The sequence below is a fragment of the Prionailurus bengalensis genome, chromosome D2 (assembly GCF_016509475.1).
Source record: "Prionailurus bengalensis isolate Pbe53 chromosome D2, Fcat_Pben_1.1_paternal_pri, whole genome shotgun sequence".
Lineage (NCBI taxonomy): Eukaryota > Metazoa > Chordata > Mammalia > Carnivora > Felidae > Prionailurus > Prionailurus bengalensis.
In genome coordinates this window covers 67,931,552-67,957,652 of record NC_057351.1, presented here as the reverse complement: position 1 = coordinate 67,957,652, position 26,101 = coordinate 67,931,552, and the positions used below count along the sequence as shown (strand labels likewise).

The 26,101-nt window shown below is 35.6% G+C and overlaps 1 protein-coding gene across 3 annotated transcripts in view; it reads right to left on the bottom strand.

Annotated features, from left to right (window-relative positions):
* Positions 1–26,101, bottom strand: part of SHOC2 (SHOC2 leucine rich repeat scaffold protein) — a 110,883-nt gene that overhangs the window by 27,876 nt on the left and 56,906 nt on the right. For all 3 annotated transcript variants that reach the window (XM_043597499.1, XM_043597500.1, XM_043597498.1), the window contains one exon: positions 2,193–2,330. In XM_043597499.1, coding sequence (XP_043453434.1) covers positions 2,193–2,330 — 138 coding nt within the window. The remainder of the gene's footprint in view (positions 1–2,192; positions 2,331–26,101) is intronic.

Below are 26,101 nucleotides of genomic sequence, written 5' to 3'. Positions count from 1 at the left end.
AACTGAAGAGTAGAAAACACTTCTAGACTTATTATATGTAACCAGCATTACCCTAAAACTGAAACTAGACAAAGACAAGTTTTAGAACATTATATGTGACTAGAAGGTATATTCAAAGCAATTAAGTAAATCTAATTTTTAAAACTACCAGAATGTATCTTTTTTCACTATGTCTTCTTGGTAAGCAATGTCAATCATATTAGCTGGGTTTTTGTCAAATTCAGGGCAAGATTATAAAAGTGTATTTTATTAGTTTCTTCATTGTATTACTTATATTCTCTTTCTAGAACTCCTAGTCTTGTCTCCCGAGACTCTTTTTCAATTATTTTGTATCTATTTCAAATATTTTGTATCTTCTTTTTGTTCCAGATTCTAAGGGACTTCTTCCACTGATCCTACACCATCGCTCTTTTGGTCTTTGGATGTGTTCATTATATTATACAGTATTTCCTTTAAAGTTAAACTTTATATGGCAAGGATATTTCTAAGCAAAGTATTCTTTGCTTCTTTTTTATATCAGCCTGATCATGTTCTATAGATGTAATACAGATCTTTTCTCTTTTTCCTCAAGGGCCATTTTTCTTTGTTTATTTTGGCCATTTCAATAGATTTTAGAGAGAAAAGGAAGAAAGAATTGCATTCAGTCTCTATTGAACCAGAAACTGGGATTCTTTTATTTACACAGGAAATCTGGTAAAATTATTATGAATATTAGTAGAGCAATTCACTATATGCTGTACATCATCTTGCCTTTCAGAGATGAATCTAATGCAGTTAACTAGAACACTTAGTCTGTTGCCACTACAAATAACAATGTGATATAAAGAACTCTGGACCAAGAATCACAAAGATACAGGTTCTAATGGCTAGCTGTTACATCCTAAAGAAGTCTCAGACTGCTTTCCCATGAAGAAATAGCTGTCCTGTAACCTAGAACAATTTAATATAACTTATTTAAAAATTTTTTAATGACTGCTTCTGTTTCAAATAACAGTAGACTAGGTAATTCAGACAAACCCTTCCACTGAAAAAATTTTAAAACTCTTCTAAAACAAAAGTCACAGAGCTAACAAGATAATGACTAATAACGAGGGCAGAAATCAGGTGGGAACCCAAAGAAATAAGCAAAATAATGGAGAAAATTTTGTCCTAAGAGTGCTTCTCTAACTAGAAGATTCAGCTAATTGGGCATGTTTCTGCCAAGAGTCAAAATCTACAGCCAGCCAAGGGTGGCGAGTCCAGAAATCAATGTCAACAGCTAAGGGCTGTACCTTAGCACTAAGAGTAAACCGAAGTAAATCAGCCCTCCAATTAGTCTACACGCTACTTTTGAATGACCAGGGACCAGAAAAATCTCAAACCTTAGAACACAGAAGCATTCAAGTGGTCCCTTAGGTACCTGACAGAAACAAACGAAAATCTTTCTGGAGAAAAATATCACCATCACAGGCCTCTTATGATTTAGTAACAGAACCACAGAAATATTCATTATAGAAATTATAAAAATTAAGTACAGGTATAAGTTTCCTAAATAAACATTATAGTATCCTTATAACAAACCAATAACTGAAAAGGTGTCCAAACTTTTTAAAATTTCTTTTACTGGTTTGTACAACTATATGGACATTTAGAAAGATAAACACGATTCTATAAATAGAAAACATATCACAACAAGCACTTCCAACTTTTGGAGGCTGTGGCTAGGTCTTTGAAACACATTTTGTACGTCAAGACATCTCTTATCTTAGTCCCTTCAATAGCAGAGATGAACAAACTTTAAGCTATGTTGGCCAAGATTTTAAAAACTAAACAGTAGTGGTTTTATTTTTCAGTGTGGTTTGCTTTAGCAAAGGGACCATACCCTATATAATAGCATGCAACATTCTGAAATAAGCAAAAACAAAAAATGCACTCATTCTGCAATTTAAGCAGTTACAAAACATATATTCAATATCCAATATTCAACATTCTTTTTTATAGTCTAACTGAACTCCTTTCCTAAAACCTAATTATTTTCTTCACCAAGAAATGGAAATAAAAACCACTTTTAAAATACTCTCTTTTAGAAGTTTTACTACCTTAATGGTGAATTTTAATCTTTTAACTTTTCTTATAGAAATGGATCAAAAATAGTCTTTTTAATGTCCAAGTAGTTACAAATGACTATCAGTATCTTCTCTCTCCATTCATACCTATAGTATCTGGGAGGTCTAGCAGTTCATTGTGCTGCAAGTCAAGGTTGGTTATCTGTGTGCAGTTTCCAATCTCCTTTGGGAGGTGTTCAAGTTGATTGTGAGCTACATCCAGCGTAATGAGGTTACATAATTCACCTGTAAAATTGACCAACATAAAAATTTAACAAGAATTATTAATGAATATATTAAATAAAACTGAAAGAAAACTTCATGTTTTTTATCATAATTATACTTTCTGAAAAGGTAACAAACACAAGATCTGAAACTGTTAGAAAACGACAGCTTACAAATATTAAATCATTATGTTGTACACCTGGAACTATTGTAATGTTATCTGCCAATTATACCTCAATAATGATAAAAAAGAGAAAATGACATCTAATAAAGTTAAAATGTTGATTATAAATGACTACCAATCAATATAAATAACCACCAATATTATACACATAGATTCAAGTAACCAATTCAACCACATTTATGTTTGTAAATTCCATACTTTAAATAGAGCTCACCAATTTTTTAACCAAATTCAACACAAAATATCAAATTCATCTTGAGTTCAATTTGACGGTCAGGTCACCTTCTATCTCAAAATATATATGCTTTCAAATAGGCATACATTCTGATGTCATAGAAATGTACAAAGTGAGGGGCGCCTGAGTGGCTCAGTCAGTTAAACGTTGGACTTCGGCTCAGGTCGTGACCTCTTGCAGTTTGTGAATTCGAGCCCCGTGTCAGGCTCTGTGCTGACAGCTCAGAGCCCGGAGGCTGCTTCAGATTCTATGTCTCCCTCTCTCTCTGCTCCTCCCCTGTTCACACTCTGTCTCTCTACCGAAAATAAACAAATATTAAAAAAAAAAAAATGAACAAAATGAGATTTATAAACTGACTCTAGATTTAAGAGTACTGCAAAAGGTTAGAAAATAAGGTATATTTTTCCTCATTCTGGTTGAAAGGGCTGTACTGGCAATTCAAATTATTCTTAGTGTTATTCTGCAACAAAGAATGTTGCACATTTGAACATAAAGTTTTTGAACTAACAGCTACATTGGTTCCCTCATGATTTCCCTTTTGTTCTAAAAGCAGAAGCTGGAAATACTGAAAAAGTAAGATGAGCAAATGAAGTGCATAAAACTCTGAAAATTGGGTCTGGGATTATTAAGCCACATTGTTATAAATACAGGCAACAAAAGAGAAAATGGATAAACTGAATTTCATCAAAATTAAAAACATATGTTCCATTAAAGGATACTATCGAGAGTGAAAAGGCAATCCACAAAATGGGAGAAAATATCTGCAAATCATGTTATCTGCTAAAGGATTAATATGTAGAACATATAAAGAACTCTTACAACTCAACAACAACAAAAAACCCGGATTCATAAATGGTCAAAGAACTTTAATAGACATTTGTCCAAAAAAATCTACAAATGGCCACTAAATATACGAATATGCTCAATATCACTACTCACTAAAAAAAAAATCAAATCAAAGGTACAGTGAGATACCACCTCACATCCATTAGAATGGCTATAATTGAGGGGCACCTGGGTGGCTCAGTCGGTTAAGTGTCCGACTTCGGCTCAGGTCACGATCTCATGGCTTGTGAGTTCAAGCCTCGCGTCGGGCTGTGCTGACAGCTTGGAACCTGGAGCTTGCTTCAGTTTCTGTGTCTCCCTCTCTCTCTGCCCCTACCCTGCTCACACTCTGTCTCTCTCTCTCAAAAATAAACATTAAAAACATAAATAAATAAATAAATAAATAAATAAATAAATAAATAAATAGAATGGCTATAATCAAAAAACAGAAAATAACAAATGTTGGCAAGGAGGTGGAGAAACTGGACCCTTGTGCTTTACCACTCAGGTTTCTCAGGATGAAGACAGAAGAAAAATCCCCTCCTGTTCTTACCCAAGCACTGTATAATCAAATTGTAGAAAATCCAAGACACAAAGAAAGTTTTGGAAGAAGCTACAGGATAAAAGCACCTTACTTTTAGAGGAACAAGGGTAAAAACTGTACTAGACTTCTCTTCAGAATACCACTTAAGCAAAAAAAAAAAAAAAAGAAAGAAATGAAATATTTAGTCTTGAAAGAAAAAAACCATCAACCTAAAAGTCTGCATCCAGTGAAAGTATCCTTCAAAAGTAAAAGAGAAATAAAGACTTTGTCAAACAAAAATTGACGAAGTTTGTCGCCAGTAGACCTGTCTTGCAAGAAATACTAAAAGAAGTTCTTCAAAAAGAAGAAAATTATATAGGATGGTAATTTGGATCTATATGAAAGAAGAGCATGACCTAACAGATAACAGGCTTGTTCAAAGTAATAATAGCAACAATATATTAGATGATTGTAGATTAAGGATAAATGAAACGAATGACAGCAGTATTGTAAGGGACAGAAGGGAGGAATTGGCTATATTCTGTTATAAGGTAACCACACTACCCATTAAGTGGTATAGTGTTATTTGAAAGTTGACTAATATTAGCTGTAAATTGATACTGCAGACTCTAGGACAAAACACTCACTCTTACATCTAAAAATTAAAAGAAGTATAAACAATACACTAAGAAGAGAGAAAATGGAGTAATATAAAATCCTCAATTAAAACCAAATAATGCAAAAGATGATGAAAGAACAAGTTTAGCTAATAGAAAACAGTTACCAATATAGTTTATATTAATCCAATAGAACCAGTAAACATTTTATATATAATAAATATACGAAATAAAAGAGACTGTCGGAGGGGCTCAGTTGGTTAAGCATCTGACTCTTGATTTCAACTCCTGTCCCCATCTCACAGTTTGGGTTTCTGAGATCGAGTCCCTCTTCAGGCTCTGGGGTGACAGTGTGGAGCCTGTTTGGGATTCTCTCAGCTCCTCTACTGCTCATGTGCGCATGCAGTCTCTCTTTCAAAATAAACAAACATTAAAAAAAAAAACAAAACCCAGGGGCACCTGGGTAGCTCAGTTAAGTGTTCGTCCAACTTCAGCTCAGGACATGATCTCAGGGTCCACGAGTTCAAGCCCTGCACCGGGATCTGTGCTGACAGCTCAGAGCCTGGATGGAGCCTGCTTCAGATTCTGGGTTTCCCTTTCTCTCTGCCCCTCCCCCACTTGTGCTCGCTCTCTCAAAAACAAAAACATTAAAAAAACATTAAAAAAACTCCAACTGCATGTTGTCTTCAAAAAAGCCACTTTAAATACAGACACTGGTAGATTAAAAGTAATGGGATAGAGAAATACAAAGTTAATGTTAATCAAACGAAAGTGGGAGTAGCTACAATAAATTCAGACAAAGTTGACTTCAAAGTAAGGAAAATTATCAGGGATATAGAAAGCATTACATAATGGCAAATGGAGCAACTCTCCAAAACATAATCCTTAAAGTGTACATACCTGCGTATCTCCTCTATATCTAGTATTGTGTGTGTGTGTGTGTGTGTGTGTGTGTGTGTGTGTGTGTGTATCATAGCATCACGTTAACTTAAGGAACGAATGAAGATAACTGGGGAAGGTAAAATTTGGGCTCTAATACTCTTCAAGCCAGAAGTAATAAAAACATTTTTTTTATATTTGCCATCATCTTTTGTAATAAATGATACTTGAAATTTAGTTTCCATTAAAATAACTTCTACTACCCTAAAGGAAGATACTCCAAAAGTGAGTTGAGGCAAGTAAATAAAGCAAGATGGAAGACTTTCTTTAACTTTAACCCATATGGAACAGGGGTGATTCAACTCAGTTACCAATATACTGCGGGACTCCTCAACTTCAGTACTATGACATTTTGGACTGGATAATTCATTGCTATAGGAGGCTGTCTTATGTATAAGCAGCACCCCTAGCCTTTACCCATTAAATGCAAATAGCACCCACCAACCAAGCTGTAACAATCAAAATTGTCTCTAGACATTAACAAATGTCCTCTGTTGTAATATTAACAAAATTGCCCTCAGTTGAGAATCACGGATACGATGGAATGATAAAATTCAATACTATCCAATTTTCACACTTTTCAAAAGAAGCTGGAAACCTAGATTTTCATGTAAAATCTTTTAATGCTTAAATGCTAACTAATTCTTAGGTTAAAACAGAACAAAACACTGTCTTACTAAACACATTTGTGGACCTTTTTCAGTATTCAGAATGCCAGTTTGATAACCTCTGAACATAGATCAGTTACTAACATTTTAGGACAGAAATTTGCATATGACTAATATTAAAACTAAAAAGTGTTTTTAAAAAGCAGAATATAATCACCTGGACTCAAATTAAGTTAAACCCTTTTGATTTGTGTAAATCACCACATGGCAACTGGACTATTTTGAACACATATTCTCTCCAGAAAGTTATCCTCCAGCACTACAAAACTCTGCAAAGTCAGGAAATCATGGTAATACTGACATATTAGGAAAGAGTGTCACCTAGTAACACTAATTCTTCTTTCTCACAATCTAGTAATCTCTAAATATTTTGAAAATGATTAAAACTCAGGAAATGTGATTTAATTTTAACACACAAAAAAATAACATGATTTAAAAATCTGGTCTGTTAGTCCCTGAAATATTGTATTGTACACTCTATTATATACATTATATTAATGTATATTATATATATTATATAGCTAAGTATAGTTATATATAGTATTGTGGATTAAATGTGAAAATTATTTTAGACTTTCCCCAAAATCCATGTATGAATTTTAAGATCCATGAAGAACTTAAAATTTTCTTCAGTCCAAAGAAAAAGATCTAGTAAACTTCAGGGAAGTTTATCATTTATATATAGTTTCCATGAAAATCTGAAATATTTTCAAAACCAATCCAAAATGTCCTATTTAATGCAATCAACAAAACCTTCTTAGTGGTGGTGGTGGGACAGTTTAAGATTGCTCTTCTTTAGAGTAATACTCATAACTTCCCAAGCTTCTCTTGTTCATATTCAAACAGTTAGAAACCTCTGAAAATTGTGAATATATGATAAATTCTGTAGTTGGCAACACTGTGCCAGGGTAAGAGCCTAGGTTACAATTTGCAAGATATTTACATATTAAATATCTAAGCACTTCATGAAATAATTTGCTGTAGCACTATTTGCTATTTCTATACTCTGTCCAGCTACACAGTAAACATGTTTCACCACATATGAAACAAATATAATAAAAAACAAAACAAAATATAAGTCCATTCTAGATGGTTTTCAAGGACAATAACCAAGGTGTTAATAGTGACTTGCTTCTGATGGGGTTTAAGAGTGGTTTTTATTTTCTACTTCATACATTTGTATTTTGCAATTTTTGTTTTTATGTATTTTTTAATTCCAAGAAGAAAAAAAAGGGGGGAGATTCAAGAGGGAAACACTAGCAGTCTCTCCTCCACTATTCATGGAAGAGCACTTTCTGACCCCAAATAGAAGCTTCCTGTCTGTGGAGCAGATGCATCCTTCAGTGAAAACAAATGGATCACCCTATTGTACTGCTAACGTCAGCCATTAATATTATGCATCTTAGGACTCATATTCCACACTTACTAAGCAATCTTTTGATTTTAAATTTGACTTCCCACACATATGCCTACAGTGAGAACACGGACTTCATTCAGTCATCCATTCTACAAATGTTTATTAAGCATCTACCATGTGCTAGGATACGGTAAGAGAAAAAAAGATAAAATGCTTGCCTTCATAGAACTTATATTTTAATTAGGAAAAAATAAACTAACATATGACCAAGGTGAGGAAGTATTAAGAGCTATAAAAGAAAATAAAGCCAGATAAAAGCAGAAGAGTATGATGGGGGAAAGAGATTGTAGATGCTGACAATAAATAAAAGGGAAAGAAACCCCGATGAAGTAGCAGTTTTTAAAAAATATTTTTCCTTGGGGGTCCTGGGTGGCGCAGTCGGTTAAGCGTCCGACTTCAGCCAGGTCACGATCTCGCGGTCCGGGAGTTCGAGCCCCGCGTCGGGCTCTGGGCTGATGGCTCAGAGCCTGGAGCCTGTTTCCGATTCTGTGTCTCCCTCTCTCTCTGCCCCTCCCCCGTTCATGCTCTGTCTCTCTCTGTCCCAAAAATAAATAAATGTTGAAAAAAAAAATTTTTTTTTAATATTTTTCCTTTCTTTATTGAGAGAGAGAGGGTGTGAGCAGGGGAGGAGCACAGAGAGAGGGAGACAGAATTGGAAGCAGGCTCCAGGCTCTGTCAGCACAGAGCCTGATGTGGGGCTAGAATTCATGAACCGTGAGATCATGACCTGAGCCAAAGTCAGACGCTCAATCGACTAAGTCACCCAGGTGCCCTTTGATGAAGTAGCATTTGAAAACAGACCTAAAATAATGGGAGAGGGAAGAAACAATGAGACTATCTGGTGGAATAATTTTCCAGGCTGAGTGAAGAGTAAGCACAAAGACTCTGAGGCAAGAGAGTAGTTCAAAACACAACAGAAGGCCAATGTGGCTGGAATCATGATTAAGGAAATCAGGTGGTAGGAGATGAAGTAGATCTCAGTCAGATTCATTTAAGGTCTTGTAGGCTAAGGTAAGGATTTCAGCTTTGACTAAGGAGATAGTGGTAATGGTAATAAGAGTGTTTTTTGTTGTTGCTGTTTTTATAGCAGTTTACAGAAAAATTGCACAGCAAGTACAGAGAGTTCCCATATAGCCTCTTCCCCACAATTTCCCCTATTAACATCTTCCATTATTAGGTGGTACACATGTTGCAGCTGATAGATCAACACTGATATATTATTTCTAACTGAAAGTTCATATTTTACATTAGCATTCACTCTTTGGGTTGTCCAGTTCTATGGGCCTTGATAAATACAAAATATCATGTATCCATCATTACAAATATCGTATAGAATAGTTTAACTGCCCTAAAAATCCCCTGCTTCACCTAGTTATTCACCCCACTTTCCCTCTCCCCCAGAGCCCCTGGCAACCACTGTTTTTCCTTTTTCCTTTTCTAGAGTGTTCATATAGTTGGAATCATAAATGATGTCAAATTTTTTAGACTGGCTTGTTTCATTTAGCAATATGCATTTAAGGTCCCTTTATGTCTTTCTGTGGCTTGATAGTTCATTTATCACTGAACAATACTCCATTGTATGGCTATATCACAGTTTATCCTTCATTTATTGAAGGATATCTTGGTTGCTTCCTATTTTTAACAATTATGAATAAAACCACTAAAAATATTTTGTGTGCAACTTTTTGTATGGACAGAAGTTTTCAACTCATTTGGGTAAATAACTAGGAGCATGATTGATAGACTGTGATGGTAAGACTATGTATAGCTTTGAAAGAATATGCCACTGTCTGCTAAGGGTCTATACCATTGTGCATTCTCACCAGTAAGAAAAAAGACTGCATCTGTATTTGGTGGAGTCAGTGTTTTGGATTTTAATCATTCTAATAGGTACATAGCGATTGTGGTTGTCTTTTGAAAGTATAGCTTTACAGGACATAAAGTAGCCCTATGGAAAAGCAGTAATAATGTGATAATGTTTGCCCCAAAAAACCAAAATTTATTCTGGAAAATTAAGACCTACAAATATAATAATAAGTAGAATGTTGTAGGCATCAAATAGGAGGTAAATACATAAATACAAAGTGATGGGTAAATCAAGAAACAAGATTCTGGCTGGGTGGATTGGGGAAAGCTAGATTTTAAAAGATGGTCAGAAACTACAGATAACGCCCCAAAAAAGAAATAATATGAGGAAACTAGGGAGGCAAAAAGAAAAAAAAAATCATGGGCTCAACAATTCCTTTGCTAGGGATATATTCAATAGAAATGAATCCATATATTTACCAGTAAACTTTTATCACAATAACACAGTAGCACTATCTGTATTAGCCCCAAATTACAATACCAAAGAACAGAATGGATAAATTGTGGCATATTCACACTATGGGATAATATGCAATAACGAGACTAAACTACCTCTAACTACATACATCAATTATGATGAATAATGCCAAGAACTGAAACACAAAAACATACAGAGATTATGGTTCCATTTATATAAAAACAAGGAAAATTAATGTTTGACTGTAGAAGTCAGGATACTAAGTTTACTTGATGGGAATGAATAGTGACTGAAAGGAGTCTCCTGAGTGGTCTTGATGCTCTATTTTTTAACTTGGACACTGATATTACACAGATGGCAAACAATCTTCAGTTGTACATTTATGATATATCAATAAAAAGTAAACAAAACAAAACAACCCCAACTCTGGCCCAAGCTCCTGCTTTGGACATGCTTTAATCCAAACCTGGCAGAGAAACAGAAAAAAACATTTCTTCAATTTGTATTTAGATGAATAATCTTCAACATTTTTAGTTAAAAATTTAACTCTAAATTAATTCCATTCTGAAAAAATTATTTTCCTTTCATCTTATCTTTAGAGGAGGCAAAGGTTGCACACTATATCTAAGACTTTTTAAGCATGATATTATATATTATCCTACATCCAGACAATGGAGCATGCTGGACATATTCTTTCTCAAAGGTGACGACACTGTCTAGACTCTTGCTGGGAGATTCTTCCCACTATTTCTGTAAGCAATATTGTCCCCCAGGTTATTCTAATATATTCAATCCGCTTTCATTTTGTAATACAGAAAGGTAGTGGTTCCACATGCAAAAAGCAGCAGGACACATGGTACCTGAAAACCAGAAGTCAGATAGTTGGAATGTAAAACTAATGTTCATCAAACAACAGAAAGGTGATTTTTAGGAGGAGGAAAGTTTTTTTCCCCTCTTCTGGAGATTGCCAAGTTATTAAAATGCAGTTAAATACCAACTTCTTGAGGATTATTGGGAATTTTTCTAAGTTTCTTATTTTAGAAAGATTTTTGACCTTTAATAATTATTGTTAAAAATATTTTATGCATGGCTTTGTTCATACTAGAAGCTTAACAAATTATGTGATTGATTAGGTGATAAAACTAAATGTGTTGGGTTTAACCAGTAACAAAAAAACATTATCATACAAACATTTGAATAAACTATGTCCATAAAACATAACAGAAGATAAATTATTGCTCTAAGAGCATTAATTCAATCAGTCAGAAAAAAAACTCTTTACCAGGCACATGTGTATTCTTTTTACCAGGCACAATACTAAGCACTAAATATACAAAGAGACTATAAGACATTAAATACTTGTTCTCATGAAACTTAAAAGTAGTAGGAGACAATGTGTGATTTGATGTAGGCCAGTGAGGGCTCTGCTTGTGAAATCTCACCATTAAAAAACCATTCTTGTAGATCTTCAAGGCCTTTCATGGTCAAAGTTCTTTACTTTTAGGATGACCATCTCATTTACTTATTCATTCAAGAAAAATTTATAGTGTACCTACTGGAAAGTAAGCAGTGAACAAAGTCTATTCTCAAGGAGCTTATATTCCACTATGCACGAAGGGAGAGAAATCAGAAAATAAGGAGGCACCAACATGGCAGAGAAGTAGGGGGATCCAAAGTTCCCTCATCTCTCAAACAAAGAAACCAGTGTTGAGGCCAAAGGACTTTGAACTCCAAGAGCCCAGGCGGCAAAGTGACAGAGATGCTTCCAGGGACCCACTGGGAAAACCTGACAGGACAAAGAGCTACTTCAATAAACAAATCAAAGCACACCTGGTGGAAGATCCAAAACATCATTACGAGTAGGGAGATAAAGTAACCCAAGTCACAACAACAGAGGGCAAGTAACACTCTCCAAAACACACCTCCTAAAGGGCCAGGCTCTGGACAGTGTATGACTCCTCTTTAATGTAGTAGTGCTTGCAGGTGCAGGGCATATAACAAGCTTTTAATACACGTAAGAGACCAAAAAAAAAACTAGCCAAAATGACGAAACGGAAGAATTCTCAAGAGAAATTCAAGGAAGAAATGACAGCTAAAGAATGGATCAAAACAGATATAAACAATATAACTGAACAAGAATTTAGAATAATAGTCATAAGATTAATCACTAAACTTCAAAAAAGCATAGAAGACAGCAGAGAATCTATTGCTGCAGAGATCAAGGAACTAAAAAAGTCATAATGAATTTAAAAATGCTATAAATGAGGTGCAAAATAAACTAGAGGCAGTGACAGTGAGAATTTAAGAGGCAGAGGGGAGATTAAGTGAAACAGAAGATAAAATTATGGAAAAGATGAAGCTGAGAAAAAGAGATAAAAAAATTCTGGACCACAAGGGAAGAATTAGAGAACTAAGTGGTTCAATGAAAACTGAACAATATCCATATCATAAGAGTTCCAGAAAAAGGAGAGAGAGACAGAGGGTCAAAGGTGTGCTTGAACACATCATAGCTGAGAACTTCCCCAATCTGGGGAAGGAAACAGACATTGAAATCCAGGAGGCACAGAGAACTCCCTTCAGATGTAACTGGAATCGATCTTCTGCAGGACATATATGAAACTGGCAAAATACAAAGATAAAGAGAGAATTCTGAAAGCAGCTAAGGATAAATGGGCCTTAACCTACAAGGGTAGACACCTAAGGGTAGTAACAGACCTATCTACTGGAAACTTGGCAGACCAGAAAGGAGTGGCAGGAAATTTTCAATGTGATGAACAGGAAAAATATGCAACCAAGAATCCTTTATCCAGCAAGCCTGTCATTCAAAATAGAAGGAGAGACCAAGGTTTTCCCAAACAAAAACTGAAGGAATTCATCACCACTAAACCAGCCCTACAAGAGATCCTAAGGGGGACTCTGAGTGGAATGTTACAAGGACCACAAAGGACCAGATACATCACTAGAAACATGAAACCTACAGATATCACAATGACTCTAAATCCATCTTTCAATAATAACACTGAATGTAAATGGACTAAATGCTTCAATCAAAAGAGACAGGGTATCAGAATGGATTAAAAACAAACAAACAAACAAGACCCATCTATTTGCTGTCTACAAGAGACCCATTTTAGACCTGAGGACACCTTCAGATTGAAAGTGAGGGGATGAAGAACCATCTATTATGCTACCACAAGTCAAAAGAAAGCTGGAGTAGCCATACTTATATCAGACAAACTAGATTTTAAACTAAAGGCTGTAACAAGAGATGAAGAAGGACATTATATCATAATTACGGGGTCTATCCATCAAGAGCTAACAATTATAAATGTGTACACACCGAATTCAAGAACACCCAAATATATAAAATAAATCACAAACATAAGCAATCTTATTGGTAAGAATGTGGTAATTGCGGGGGACTTTAATACCCCACTTACAGCAAAGGGCAAATGATCTAGACAGAAAATCAATAAACAATGTCCCTGAATGATACACTGGACCAGATGGACTTGACAGATATATTTAGAACTTTTCATCCTCAGGCAGAATACACATTCTTCTCAAGTACAAATGGAACAATCTCCAAGACAGATCATATACTGGGTCACAAAAGAGCCCTCAATAAATATAAAAGAATTGAAATCATACCATGCACACTTTCAGATCATAATTCTATGAAACTTGAAATCAACCACAGGAAAAAGTTTGGAAAACCTCCAAATGCATGGAGGTTAAAGAACATCCTACTAAAGAATGAATGGGTCAACCAGGCAATTAAAGAAAAAATTAAAAAATATATGGAAACAAATAAAAATGGAAACACAACAATCCAAACCCTTTGGGATGCAGCAAAGGCAGTCCTAAGAGGAAAATACACTGCAATCCAGGCCTATCTCAAGAAATAAGAAAATTCCCAAATACAAAATCTAAAAGCACACCTAAAGGAACTAGAAGCAGAATAACAAAGAAACCCCAAAGCTAGCAAAAGAAGAGAAATAATAAAGATCAGAGCAGAAATAAACAATATAGAATCCAAAACAGTATATCAATGAAACTAAGAGTTGGCTTTTGGAAAAATAAAAAAAATTAATAAACCCCTAGCCAGACTTCTCAAAAACGAGAGGACCCAAATAGATAAAATCATGAATGAAAATGGAATTATTACAACCGATCCCTCAGAAATACAAGCAATTATCAGGGAATATTATGAAAAATTATATGCCAACAAACCGGACAACCTGGAAGAATTGGACAAATTCCTAGATACCCACATACTACCAAAATTCAAAGGGGAAGAAATAGAAAAGTTGAACAGACCCATAACTAGTGAAGAAATTGAATCAGTTATCAAAACTTGTCCAACAAATAAGAGCCCTGAGCCAGATGGCTTCCCTGGGGAATTCTACCAGACATTTAAAGGAGAGTTAATACCTATCCTTCTCAAGCTGCTCCAAAAAACAGAAATGGAAGGAAAACTTCCAGACTCATTCTATGAATCCAACATTACCTGGATTCCCAAACCAGACAGAGACCCTACAAAAAAAGGAGGATTATAGGCCAATACCCCTGATGAACATGGATGCATAAACTCTCAACAAGAGGGGCACCTGGGTGGCTCAGTCGGTTGAGCTTCCGACTTTGGCTCAGGTCATGATTTCACGGTCTGTGAGTTCGAGCCCTGCATCGGGCTCTGTGCTGACAGCTCAGAGCCTGGAGCCTGCTTCAGATGCTGTGTCTCCCTCTGACACGCCCCCATTCATGCTCTGTCTCAAAAATAAACAAACATTAAAAAAAAATTTAAAAAAAAAAAAAAGCTCTCAACAAGATACTAGCAAATCGAATTCAACAGCATATAAAAAGAATTATTCACCATGACCAAGTGGGATTCATTCCCTGAGCTGCTGGGCTGGTTCAATATTTGCAAATCAACCAATGTGATACATCACATTAATAAAAGAAAGGATAAGAATCTTATGATCCTGTCAATAGGTGCAGAAAATGCATTTGACAAAATATAGCATCCTTTCTTAAGTAAAAACCCTCAAGAAAGTCAGGATAGATGGAACATACTTAAACATCATAAAAGCCATCTATGAAAAGCCCACAGCTAATACCATCCTCAATGGGGAAAAACTGAGAGCTTTCCCTCTGAGATCAGGAACACGACAGGGATGTCCACTATCACCACTGTTGTTTCACGTAGTGTTGGAAGTCCTACCATCAGCAGTCAGACAATAAGATGAAATAAAAGTCATCAAAATTGGCAAAGAAAAAGTCAAACTTTCACTTTTCGCAGACGACATGACACCCTACATGGAAAACCTGAAAGACTCCACCAAAAGACTGCTAGAACTGATACGTGAATTCAGCCATCACAGGGTATAAAATCAATGTACAGAAATTGGTTGCATCTTTATACACCAATAATGAAGCAACAGGAAGAGAAATGAAGAAACTGATCCCATTTACAATTGCACCAAGAACCATAAAATACCTAGGAATAAACCTAACCAAAGATGTAAAAGCAATCTACACATTCAATGCAATCCCAATCAAAATTGCATCAGCATTCTTCTCAAAGCTAGAACAATCCTAAAATTTGTAGAGAACCACAAAAGACCCTAAATAGCCCAAGTAATACTGAAGAAGAAAACCAAAGCAGGAAGGCATCACAATCCCAGTCTTTAGCCTCTACTACAAACCAGTAATCATCAAGACAGTATGGTATTGGCACAAAAACAGACACACAGACAAACGGAATAAAATAGAGAACCCAGAACTGGATCCACAAATGTATGGCCAACTAATCTTTGACAAAGCAGGAAAGAGCATCCAATGGAAAAATGACAGTCTCTTTAGCAAATGGTGCTGGGAGAACTGGATAGCAATATGCAGAAGAATGAAACTAGACCACTTTCTTACACCATACACAAAAATAAACTCAAAATGGATGAAAGACCTAAATGTGAGACAGAAAACCATCAAAACCCTAGAGGAGAAAGCAGGCAACAACCTCTTTGACTTCAGCCGCAGCCATCTTCTTGCTCGACACATCTCCAAAGGCAAGGGAATTAGAAGCAAAAATGAACTATCGGGACCTTATCAAGATAAAAACCTTCTGCACTGCAAAGGCACTAAAAGGCAACCGACAGACGTATCAGATAAAGGGTTAGTATCCAAAATCTATAAAGAACTTACCAAACTCAACATCTGAAAAACAAATAATCCAGTAAAGAAATGGGCAGAAGACATGAATAAACACTTTTCCAAAGACATCCAGATGGCCAACAGACACATGAAAAGATGCTCATCATTCAAAATCAGGGAAATACAAATTAAAACCACATTGAGATACCACCTCACACCAGCCAGAGTGGCTAAAATGAACAACTCAGGAAACAACAGATGGTGGTGAGGATGTGGAGAAACGGGAACCCTCTTGCACTGTTGGTGAGAAGGCAAACCGATACAACCACTCTGGAAAACAGTGTGGAGGCTCCTCAAAAAATTAAAAATAGAACTACCCTACGATCCAGCAAACAGCACTACTAGGAATTTATCCACGGGATACAGGAGTGCTGATTCATAGGGGCACATTTACTCCAATGTTTATAGCAGTGCTTCCAACAATAGCCAAATTATAGAAAGAGCATAAACATCCATCAACTGATGCATGGACAAAGAAGATGTGGTTTATACATACAATGGAATACTACTTGGCAATGAGAAAGAATGAAATCATGCCATCTGCAGCAACATGGATGGAACTGGAAGGTATTATGCTGAGTGAAAAAAGTCAGTAAGAAGTCAGATAACCATGTTTTCACTCATATGCAGATCTTGAGAAACTTAACAGAAGACCATGGTGGGAAGGGAAGGGGAAAAAATAGATACAGAGAGGGAAGGAGGTAAACCATAAGAGATGCTTAAATACAGAGAACAAACTGAGGGTTGATGGGGGAGTGGGGGAGAGGGGAAAGTGGGTGATGGACATTGAGGAAGGCACTTGTTGGGATGAGCACTGGGTGTTGTCCGTAAGTGATGAAGGACGGGAATCTACCCCAAAAACCAAGAGCACACTTTACACACTATACGTTAGCCAACTGGACAATAAATTATATTAAAAAAAAAGAAATCAGAAAATAAGGAAATAAAGTAATCGGAAGTGATAACTGTTGTAAACCAAAGTAAAGCAAGGAAAGAAAGTTAGAAATCAGAGTGTAACGGACAGCAAGGAGGAACCATGTGCATATGCGAACAGAAACACAGGACAGGTGAGGAGAAATAAGGAAAACAGGAACAGAACAAAAGAGATCTGAAGTCTTAAATATAAAACTAAAGAATATAGACCTTTTTGCTCAGGTAATAAAGTACAATTTAAAGTTTTTGAATAAGCATGATATGCAGGATGTTGTTCTAAAGTCTATTTTCTCAGGGTGCCTGGGTGGCTCAGTCATTTAAGCAACTAACTCTTGATTTCAGCTCAGGTCATGATCTCACATTCATTGAGACTGAGCCCCATATCCAGCTCCGCACTGGGTGTGGTGTCTGCTTAAGATTCTCTCTCTCCACCCCCCCTCTGCCCCTCCCCCACTAACATTTTCTAAATAAGAAAATAAATAAAAGTCTATTTTCTCATAGATTTGAAAGATGTACTGGAGCAAGCAGAATTAGGAAGCACAGTCTATCAGGAAGCTACTGCTGTTAGCCTACGTGAAATAATATGAGGACTACACTGAATAATCAATAGCAGTGGAATAAATAGGCCCAGTATACAAGCAACTAAGAGACATGGAAAAAAACAAAAGGAATGTGGTAAGAACAGTGATTCTCAAATCATATGCAGTGAATGACTAGTTTGGGTTTTTGTTTTTTTCCCAGGGTCGTGAACTAATATTCTGTAAACTACAAAATTGAGTTCTTGGATGTTCTAGCAATGTCAAATTGTTATACAAGATTCTAAATGCTTACTCTCAATTTCTGTTATTAACTTGTGACAAAAAAAATTGGTTGGCCAGCAATCTGTCTGGTGATTAGACCACACCTTGACAAGAACTAGAACAGGAAGAAAAATCCTCAGATTCCAAGATCTTGAACCTGAGTTGACAGAGAAAGTAATGATGCAATTAAGAGAGAAACAGAATCCAAAAGGAAGAGATGTATGGTGAGGAGTTATATTTTGACCATGCTGAATCTATCAGTGAGACATCTAGGTAACAATCTATTGGTTAATTAGGAAAAATATATATATACAGATCTGAAGAAAATGTTCTCATGATAGAACATTTTTCTTCCAAAGAGAGAGTTGGGGTTAGTATCTGCAAAGAGTCAAATATTGGTCTTCAGAATAACAGTAATGGTGGAGTCCTGGATAAATTATTTTATTTAAAAAAAAACACTATATAAAAGCATGCAGAGAGACTAAATGCAGAAACTGGGAGGAATTCAACTCTTGCAAAATGGGAACTGTGGTAGGCAGAGTTTTAAGATGGCCCCAATGGCCCTGTCTCATGCGTAACTGTATACATTGCATAATTACCCCTTCCTTGAGTGTGGGCTGAACTTAGTGACTTGCTTCTAATGAATAGACTATGAAAACAATGATGTCACATCTCTGATTAAGTTATAAAAGATTGTGCTCTCATCTTGCTAGCACTCTATTGCCTTCTCAGCTTACACCCTTTGATAAAGCAAGTTGCCCTGCTGGAGAGATCCTTGTGGCTAAGAACTGAGGGCAGTCTCTAGCCAACAGCCAGGAAAAGCTGAAATTCCTTAGTCCAATAACCTGCTAGCTAAGTGAATACTGAAAATAACCACATGAGCTCAGATGTGGATCCTTTTCCAGATATGCCTTCAGATGACACCTCAGTCCTGACTACCCCTTGGGTGAGAGTTAAGCTATGCCTGATTCTGAACCAGAGAAACTGTAAGATAGTAGTGAGTGTTGTTTTGGTTTTTTAATTTTTTTTTAACTTTTTTTTTTTTTTTTAATTTATTCTTGAGACAGGGAGAGACAGAGCATGAACAGGGGAGGGTCAGAGAGAGGGAGACACAGAATCTGAAACAGGCTCCAGGCTCTGAGCTGTCAGCACAGAGTCTGATGCGGGACTCGAAGTTGAGTGTTGTTTTAAGAGCTATGCTTCAGAGTAATTTCTTATGCAACAGTAGATAACTTATCTAAGAAATTACATTGGGTAATATCCACATTTGCAAGGCTTTCACCATGAAGTTACTCACAAATCTGCCAGCAGAAAATAAATCTCAAGTAGAAAGCCAGAGTCCTACTGCCTGAGAAGCCAGAGGACAAGGTCTAGGATCGTTAACAGTGGCTGGAATTCAAGGTTGGATATCCTGGAAAGGAGGAAACCTTGAAGAGTGGAGTCCCAAAGTCTGCATATTCATACCCCTCAAATTCCTGACTGACTCCAAAAGTACACCTATGGGAGAAAGGACTGAAAGGAGCGTAGGGGAAAAACAATAGCTAGAAAGCTGTAAGAGCCAAGCAGACATTTTGACAGCTACCATCTGCAGTGGGGATAAGATTTTGGAATTTCAATTCTGCCAAGTTACAGGGGTCAGGAAACAAAACCCCAAAAGGGAAATACTATAGAAGTAAAGACCTTATATCAAGACTAAATGCCAACAAAAATATAATATCTAAAATTAAAATTTTTTTGTATGGGATTAATAACAGATTTAGACACTAAAAAAGGTGCCATATAGAGCAATAAAAAAAATAGCAACAGGAACATTCTAAAACACACATAAAAAATGAATAGAACATCAATGACCTGAAAGGTAACATAATGAGTTTCAATATATACATAGTTAGAGATCCACAGAATAGAAAAGCAAAGAGGGGACCAAAACCAAGAAAATTTCAAAAAATAATGGCCTGTATCTTTCTACCTATAGCCTGTATCTTTCTACCTTTGATGAAAACCATAAACCCACAGATCCAAGAAGCTCATAAACTCCAAGCAGAAGAAACATGAAAAACACCAAACAAAGGCATATTATTAACAAACTGCTGGAAGCCAGGGACAAAGAAGAAAAAATTTAAATATAGAGAAAAAGACTACACAGAAACAATAACAGCAAAACTCTTGCTCGAAACTAGGCAAGCCAGAAAAACAAACAAAACAAAACAAACCCAGAGAGACATGAGAGACATGTTTAAAATATAGAAAAAAAGAAAAGCTGTCAATCTAGATTTCTATACCAAGAAAAATAGCTTTCAAAAATAAAAGCAAAACAAAGGCTTTAGGACAAACAAAAGCCTGGAGAAATCATTATGAGCATAACTGTACTACAATATATGTTAAAGGAAGTTCTTGGGAAAAAGAAATTCAGATCTACACAAAGAATGAAAGTACTAGAAATGGTAAATTCATGTGTAATCATGAAAGGGTTTTTTTTTTTTTTTGGAAAAAAAATTTTTTTTTTTTTTTTTTTTTTTGCATCTTTTAATCTCTTTACAAGATAACTGAGAAGGATGATAGTATGGTAAAAGGTACAGGAACCAACCTAAAAGAGTCAACAATAACCAAAGCTAGAACAAATTGAGCAACAAAATAACAACACTGGGCTGGAACCACAGAAGAGAATAAATGAATCCAGACTGATATAATTTAAGTAATGGAATAAATAAATAAGTGAGGGAGAGAAGGGACAGCTATTCATTATAGAATTTCAATTAATGCAAAGGAAATGAGGGAAATTTTTTAAAAATCACCATTAGAATACAGTAATAATTGTTTCAGGGAAGATCAAGATCCACCAATGAATACTAAAATTAAGGAGCAAAGGATGAAGGAAAAACAAGATATTGTCACAGACTAACACCAGCACTCCTCAGGGTAATTATTAATTAAAAAGAAAAAATAATTAACTTTAAAGTGGAGGGGTGCCTGGGGGCACCTGGATGGCTCAGTTGGTTAAGTGTCCAACTCTTGATTTCAGCTCAGGTCATGATCTGGTTGGTGAGTTCAAGCCTCATGTTGGCTGCTTGAGATTCTCTCCTCTCTCACTCTACCCCTCCCCTCCCTCAAAACAAACACTAATAAATACATGAATGAATGAATGAGTGAATGAATGAATGAAGTGGAGAAGAACAGCAGAAATCACCATAACCAAGGTCAAAACCACCAGCAATGAGACATATCAACATCCTATCTCTTAATATGATTCACCGGGGAAGGTACCACAATAACCTCAGTGGTTTTCTTGCCAAAACACATAACCTCAAACTAGTCATGCAAAAACATAATCCAAACAAAAAAAAAGAGTGATCTAGCACATTATACTTGATCAGTAGTCTTTTTTTTTTTTAATTTTTAAAAAATGTTTATTTTTGAGAGATAGAGACAGAGCTCAAATGGGGGAGGAGCAGGGAGAGAGAGGGAGACAGAATCTGAAGCAGGGTCCAGGCTCTGAGCTGTTAGCACAGAGCCTGATGCAGGGCTATAATCCACAAACCACAAGATCATGACCTGAGCTGAAGTCGGATGCTTAAATGGATGAGCCACCCACACGTCCGGAGCAGTACTCTTGAAAAGCATCAGTGTCATGAAAGAAAAGGAATGACTTTCAATCTTTCCAACTGTCACAAGTTGGAGTTGACTACAGATATCTGACTATTAAATGTAATGTAGGATTCTGGAATAGAAAAAGGACATTAGTGGAAAAACTGGGAAATCAAAATAAAATTTGTAGCTTAGTATTATTGTACCAATGTAAATTTCTTGGTTTTTATCACTATATAATAGTTATGTAGAATGTTAACAAGAGAAGAAGCTTGGTTAAGGGGTATATGAGAACCCTGTGTAATGGTTCTATAAGTCCAAAATTTGTTCAAACTGGAAAGCTTAAAAAAGATAAAGTTCATGGACTCCTGGGTGGCTCAGTTGGTTACGAGTCCAACTTTGACTGAGGTCATGATCTCATGGTTTGTGAGTTTGGGCCCCATGTTGGGCTCTGTGCTGACAGCTCAGAGCCTGGAGCCTCCTTCACATTCTATGTCTCCCTCTCTCTCTGCCCCTCCCCCACTTGTGCTCGCTCTCTCTCTCTCTCTCTCTCTCTCTCTCAAAAATAAATAATAAACATTAAAAAAAATGATAAAGTTTAAAGTAAAAATAATATCAATGTATTATTGTGAGATTTATAATATATGAAGAAGTATAAAGGTATGACAATAACTGCAAAAAGTGGAATAAAAGTGTTCTATGTAAGGTTCTTAGGATATATGTGAAGTGATATACTATTATTTGAATGCAGACTGTGTTATGATATGTACTGTAAATACCAGATCAGATACTAAAGCAAAGTAACAAAGATGCATATAACTAATATGCCAACAGTTGAAATAAATGGAATTTGTAAAAAAGGAAAAAAAAAGTCAATCTAAAAGAAGGCATGAAATGGGGGGGGGGGGGAGGCGGCGGAGAATAACATGGCACAAACAGAAAATAGATTGATTTAATTCAATCATATTTGAAACTGTATTAAATATAAATAGTCTAAACCCTTCAAGTAAGACAAAAACTGTCAGGATTAAAAACCACAAGAACTATCTATATGCTGTCTACAAGAAACCATTTTAAATGTAAAGACACAAAAAGGTAAAAGAATGGCAAGAGATATACAATGCAAGTACCAATTAACAAGGAAGTTGGAGTGGCTGTATTAATACCAGATAAAATAGGATTTATAAAAAGAAATATTACCAGGAATGTTATCAGAAATACAGACATTTATTAATGATATAAGTAACGTCATCAAAAAAAAATGCTAGGTATATCTATAACCAATAACAGACTGAAAAAACAGCAGACAGAACATTGATAGGGGTACAAAATAAATGAATTATCAGCTAACTTGACCTTGCTTGAAAAAAAAAATTGCAGTGTATATTCTTTTCAGCTGCATACAGAACATTTACTAAGACAGGCCATATTTTATAAATCAATAACAAAAATATCAGAAAACATCTCTCAAACACTTGAAAATTGAACAATTCACTTCTAAAGAATCCCTGGGTTACAGAAGAATTAACAAGAGATATTTAAAGAATATTTAAAACTAAACAATAATGAATATACAACATATCAAAATTTGTATGCTGCTGCTAAAATAGTACTTGGGAGATTTAATAAAGAAATGTTCATATAATGAAAAAAATCAATCTAATCTGATAACTTAAAGTAGACAAACAGCATATTAAACCTAAAGAAAAAAAACTAAATAAGCAGGAAAAAAAAAAAAGAAAAAAAATCAAAGAGAATAGAAAAAACCTGAAACAGGTTTACTTATTTATCTTTTGAAAAGACCAATAGGGGCATCTGGGTGGCTCAGTCCGTTAAGCGTCCAACTTTGGCTCAGGTCATGATCTCACGGTTCATGGGTTCGAGAGCCCACCGTCAGGCTCTGTGCTGACAGCTCAGAGCCTGGAGCCTGCTTCGCACTCTGTGTCTCCCTCTCTGTCTGCCCCTCCCCCACTCAAGCTCTGTGTCTCTCAAAAATAAACGTTAAAAAAAAAAAATGACCAATAGAATTGATGTATCTCTAGCCAGACTGATCAAGCAAAGAAGACCAAATTACCAATATTAGGAATGAAATAAAGACATGATTACAAATCATACTGCTGACATTAATAAAATACAGAACTATTAGAACTTCATGCCTAAAATTCAACAAATTAGGTAAATGCTTTGACAAATTCAAACTACCAAAATTCAACTAAGCAGAAAACTCAAATAATTCTGTATCTATTAACTAAAATAGATCAGGAATTAAAAACCTTCCTATAAAGAAAACATCAGCTTCAGATTGCATATCTGATAAATTCTTCTAAACATTTGAGGAAATACTAATTATACACAAACTCTTCAAGAACATAAAAGAGAAATACTTTTCAACTCATTCTGTGAAATGAAGCCAGCATTACTCTGACAGCAAACCATTATTAAAGAGACAATTACAGATGATGCATTCTATTCTATTCTATTCTATTCTATTCTATTCTATTCTATTCTATGATGAATATAGATACAAATCCTTTAACAAAATTTTAGTACAGGTAATTTAAAAAATAAATTAAATCTACCAACATAGAAAAAGGCCCTATTAAAATGTACATAGTAGGCACTCAAATACTGGCCAATAATTAGATTTCACAAGTTGTGACCTGCCCAACGAAGCCATATGACCTTCCCTTTCAAGTGACATTAAAGATGCTGATATTTTAATTTTTTTTTCAATGTTTATTTATTTTTGGGACAGAGAGAGACAGAGCATGAACGGGGGAGGGGCAGAGAGAGAGGGAGACACAGAATCGGAAACAGGCTCCAGGCTCTGAGCCATCAGCCCAGAGCCTGACACGGGGCTCGAACTACCGGACCGAGAGATCATGACCTGGCTGAAGTCGGACGCTTAACCGACTGCACCACCCAGGCGCCCCTAGATGCTGATATTTTAAAAATAACTTATTCCTGAACTTATAGGGACATTTCCAAAATATTCAGAGATTAACTCTATGAAAAATCACATTAACTCTTACTAAAATAATTTGTAAAATCACATAATTAACAAGAGCTGGAAATATCTATCACACAAGCTTGAGCAGATTTAGAACTTACATCAGAATTTATACTACTGTATTACTTAAATTTGTATTATATGCTTAATTCTCCCTTTCATTTCAAAGACAAATTCAGAAGCTCTTCTAAGCAGGGGCATCCGCAACTAGGCAACATGGACAACAGTGACTATATTCCTTTGGATGGGTAGCATGCTGTCATTAGAATACAATGACTGCCCTCTTCCCTACACCTCAGTAGGGTGGAAAGTCAACCTTATCCTCTCTCTGATCCTATCAACCCCTTCTAAGATGGCTCAAGTGATATTCTCTCAGTTCCCTTACCATCTCCTTTAGCAGTAACAACTTGTACAGGTTTTTATTGTTCTGTGAAACATCTGACAATCTGGTAACAATAAACTAAGTTAGTTAATAGTCCATTTCCAAGTCTCTGGGTTTCTTGCTGATTCCCAGCCAAAAGGAGTTATTTATTAACAACTATGAATTCCCTTTCCTGATTTCTTTTTCCTGCCAAACTAAGTTACTAATTAGCACTTGTACAAAACACTCAAATGGGATCGATTAAATATCATTACCCACAGCATGAAAGCAATTTTATCATCCCTGGCAGTCTTGGGAGAATTTCAAGAATTTTAGGGACTAAAGGTTACAATTTGAGTTAATGTTGAAAAATGGGTCACTTGAGCATGTGACTCTTGATTTCAGCTTAGGTCGTGAGATCGAGCCCCATGTTGGGCTCCCCCTGCCCCCCCTCATGGCTCATGCTCCCTCTCCCTCTCTCAAAAATGAAAAAAAATATTTTTGTGTGTGAGTAATAATAGTATTGGGCTTCACTAAATTCACTTCAAGCCTCATTTACTGAAAACTTACCATTTATTACCTACAAAAAAATCACAGAAAACATAAGGAATTCAAATCTCTAATCCTTCAACTTAAAAAAAATTGATTTTATATATAAAAAATTATATATATATGTAGCTTGACTTACAGAAGATAACACAGCAGTACTTCAGTATGGTGGGAATTTTTTCAATAACTGTGACTGCATCAAATGAGTAAAAAAAATGTTGCTGATTCTGTATATCTGAATGTTGTGAGTGGTTTCTTTCAAATGAGCAAAAATGATTTGAGTTCCCAAAAAGCATATACATTTTAACATATCGTTCTCATAAGCAAAACAGGTTATTTTAACAAATTCATGTGAATTGTATATTATATAGAAATGATGTAGCATTTTATTTAACATATGATGTAGGAAGAATAATTTTTTTAAAAAAATATTCCTTCTAACAAGAATAAATAAGGGGGGAAATCTAAAGAAATCCTAAAACTACTAGCCCATACTTCAACAGAGGCAAACTGTAGGAATATTCATGAAAGACAAAGATGGAGTTTTTCCTGGCTTCAAAGAGCAACCGTTTCTTTCCTAGAAGAATAAAATCCTTTAAAACTTCATTCTCCAGAAATCCCTAAACTAATTATTCAAATTGACTATTTGATG